The sequence below is a fragment of the Anopheles aquasalis genome, chromosome 2 (genome assembly GCF_943734665.1).
Source record: "Anopheles aquasalis chromosome 2, idAnoAquaMG_Q_19, whole genome shotgun sequence".
In the NCBI taxonomy this organism is placed as follows: Eukaryota; Metazoa; Arthropoda; class Insecta; order Diptera; family Culicidae; genus Anopheles; species Anopheles aquasalis.
In genome coordinates this window covers 64,540,647-64,543,146 of record NC_064877.1, presented here as the reverse complement: position 1 = coordinate 64,543,146, position 2,500 = coordinate 64,540,647, and the positions used below count along the sequence as shown (strand labels likewise).

Here is a 2,500-nt window from a genome sequence, read left to right as displayed (position 1 = left end):
ATCTGCCCAAACGATCCGCTGGCCGTATTACAACCACTATCAAATCCGCCTCCCAAAATCGGTTGAACTCGATCACACCTAAAGGGAGCAAAAAGGATGCACTCCAAGCACAGCTTCATAACGAATCTTCTTCGTCATCTACCGCAACGATGAGTCCAGAGTCGGACGAGGGAATCCGGCAGATGACTTATTCGTTGCAAAAGCATCGTCGCACAAACCGGTACGCACAGAAGCAGTCCGCGGAACAGCATCTCTCGAACGTGGTACAGACTCAGTTCAGCTATCCAGCAACTGGAAGGTAAGCGGCAGGACATCCATTTCTAAGGCGAAAAACATGTTTTAATCATATTTTCGATGTTGTTTGCTGTAGCATCCCTTCGAAGGCAGCAGAAACAAGCCCTTTAAATTCAGCATGTACAGCAGCAGTGTCCACGCTTCTACAAACAACCAACGTCGGCGAAGATACGATTTCCGCCGTCTTAGCTCACATCCATGGCCAAGAAATAGAAACCGCCGCAGTCAATCATCCCCAGTGCTAATCACTAACGAAGCTTGGCATAGCTAATCTGGTTAGTTGGATAGTTTCTTTCCCATTTTGCCATTTTCATCATATGCTTGAAATAGTTCCCAGATGATCGTTACCCAAGTATTCTTTCGTTTGCTCTTTCCCTTCTGCGAATTAAGCAGATGAGAATGAGGCACATCGTAAGTGGTCAAACTGCAGCATCACAAACAAAAAATCTAGCCGCTTTTCTTCGCACAGAACTACTAGCTAGTGATCGGTCATAAGCCGTTCAAAATATGTGTCGTTCCATCATTATTCAATTGAACATTACACCATTTAATGATTTATAATTCTTTAATCAAATTAATTTTTACCAAACATAGGAGAATTAGTATGAAAGGATTAAATGAAATGTGATAAAATGGACGAATAGATAGAACACCGAAAATTATATAAGTAAGCCTGACCATTTTCCAAAAAAAGTATGAGAATAAGAATGAACTAGGAAGGGAAAAGCGAAATGATTGCAAGAAGCAGTCGATAGGGAGGGTGTTAGGTACTAGTTGTTAGAAAAAAAATCTTCGTTCTATTTAAGTTATTGCATTCGTATCGAATTTAATGTTTTTTCAAGAGGGCTTCTACAAAAAATAATGAAAGTGGCTTGCGAAATGTGCGATTTTCCACGCATCGCAAGCGAATTTGTTGGCTCGTACCGCAGCTCAAAAGAAGCGAAAAGTGTTGCCAACTTTTGGTTTTCCGGTTCATTTCGCGGCAGCAAAAATTCGGGGCAGCAAAAAAAGTACGGAGCGGAATTCACCTCAGAAAAGTACGGAGCGGAATTCACCTCAGAAAAGTTCACCTCTGACAGGCGTTTGTTTACAAAGCCACACGGGAGGTTCGTTTACGTTCGATTTTTGCCGCAGTTCGATAAGGTTTTCCCAATCCCGCGATAAAGATCGACAAACTCGATCTTCGATAAAGTTCGCGACGGCTGCACCACATCGCAGGCCTTCATCAGTGTACGGGAAAACTGCCGCCTTACCGCACATTCACACTGCCCCCAGGAGAGGGTTTTCCGTGGCGCGACTCCAAACGCCGGAGGTGGCTTGATAGCGTTGATTACGGGATAATGCCGAATTGGTACTATGATAAAAAGGATTTGCGCAACACACCATCGGCGAGGGACGGTGTTGAGTATGAAACGGAACGAAGGTACCGGAAAGAGGGCGCCCGCTTCATCATGCAGGCCGGCGCATCGATGAGCCTCGGCCACAACACGGTGGCCACGGGCGTCGTGTATTTCCACCGGTTCTACATGTTTCACTCGTTTCGCACCTTTCCCCGCTACGTGACGGCCAGCTGCTGCCTGTTTCTTGCGGGAAAGGTAGAGGAAACACCAAAGAAGTGCAAAGACATAATCAAAACCGCGCGCGCGCTACTATCGGACGATAAGTTCCAATCGTTCGGCGACGACCCGAAGGAGGAAGTGATGACGCTGGAACGGATTCTGCTGCAGACCATCAAGTTTGATCTACAGGTCGAGCATCCGTACTCGTTTCTGGTGAAGTACGCCAAATGTTTAAACGGCGACTCCGCAAAGCTCCAGAAGATGGTCCAGATGGCGTGGAACTTCGTGAACGATTCCCTCAGCACCACTGTCTCAATCCAGTGGGAACCGGAAATCATTGCTGTAGCGCTCATCTACCTGGCATGCAAGCTGAGCAAATTCACGGTGGTAGACTGGGTTGGGAAGCAGCCGGAGCATCTGAAATGGTGGGACATGTTCGTCCAAGACGTGACCATGGAGATTCTGGAGGAAATCTGCCACCAGGTGTTGGATCTGTACCAACCAGCTCAAATGGACAGTGCTCCGCCCGACAGTCCGCCGCAGCTGCCTCCCAGCAAAGCGTCACCCCCGATGAAGCGGGCAAACATCTCCCCTATAGGCCACAAAAGCTCACCTAACATAGCACCTAACATAGCGACGAACCATGT

General features: G+C 47.2%; 2 protein-coding genes across 4 annotated transcripts in view; both read left to right on the top strand.

Moving 5' to 3' along the window:
- LOC126573100 (uncharacterized) overlaps window positions 1-1,245 on the top strand; it is a 2,325-nt gene extending 1,080 nt beyond the window's left edge. The window contains exons 4-6 of one of the 3 annotated variants that reach the window (XM_050232968.1): window positions 1-298; window positions 371-569; window positions 688-1,245. The exon at window positions 1-298 is cut by the window's left edge and continues 346 nt beyond it. In XM_050232968.1, coding sequence (XP_050088925.1) covers window positions 1-298; window positions 371-539 — 467 coding nt within the window. In that variant the 3' untranslated portion in view covers window positions 540-569; window positions 688-1,245. Of the gene's footprint in view, window positions 299-370 lie in introns of all 3 variants that reach the window. The other 2 variants (XM_050232967.1, XM_050232966.1) reach the window with 2 other exon arrangements.
- A 75-nt stretch (window positions 1,246-1,320) lies between these two features.
- The window catches only part of LOC126573101 (cyclin-K), a 1,663-nt gene continuing 483 nt past the window's right edge, over window positions 1,321-2,500 (top strand). The window contains exon 1 of the mRNA XM_050232969.1: window positions 1,321-2,500. This exon is cut by the window's right edge and continues 7 nt beyond it. Within this exon, the coding sequence (XP_050088926.1) occupies window positions 1,635-2,500 (866 nt within the window). The 5' untranslated portion in view covers window positions 1,321-1,634.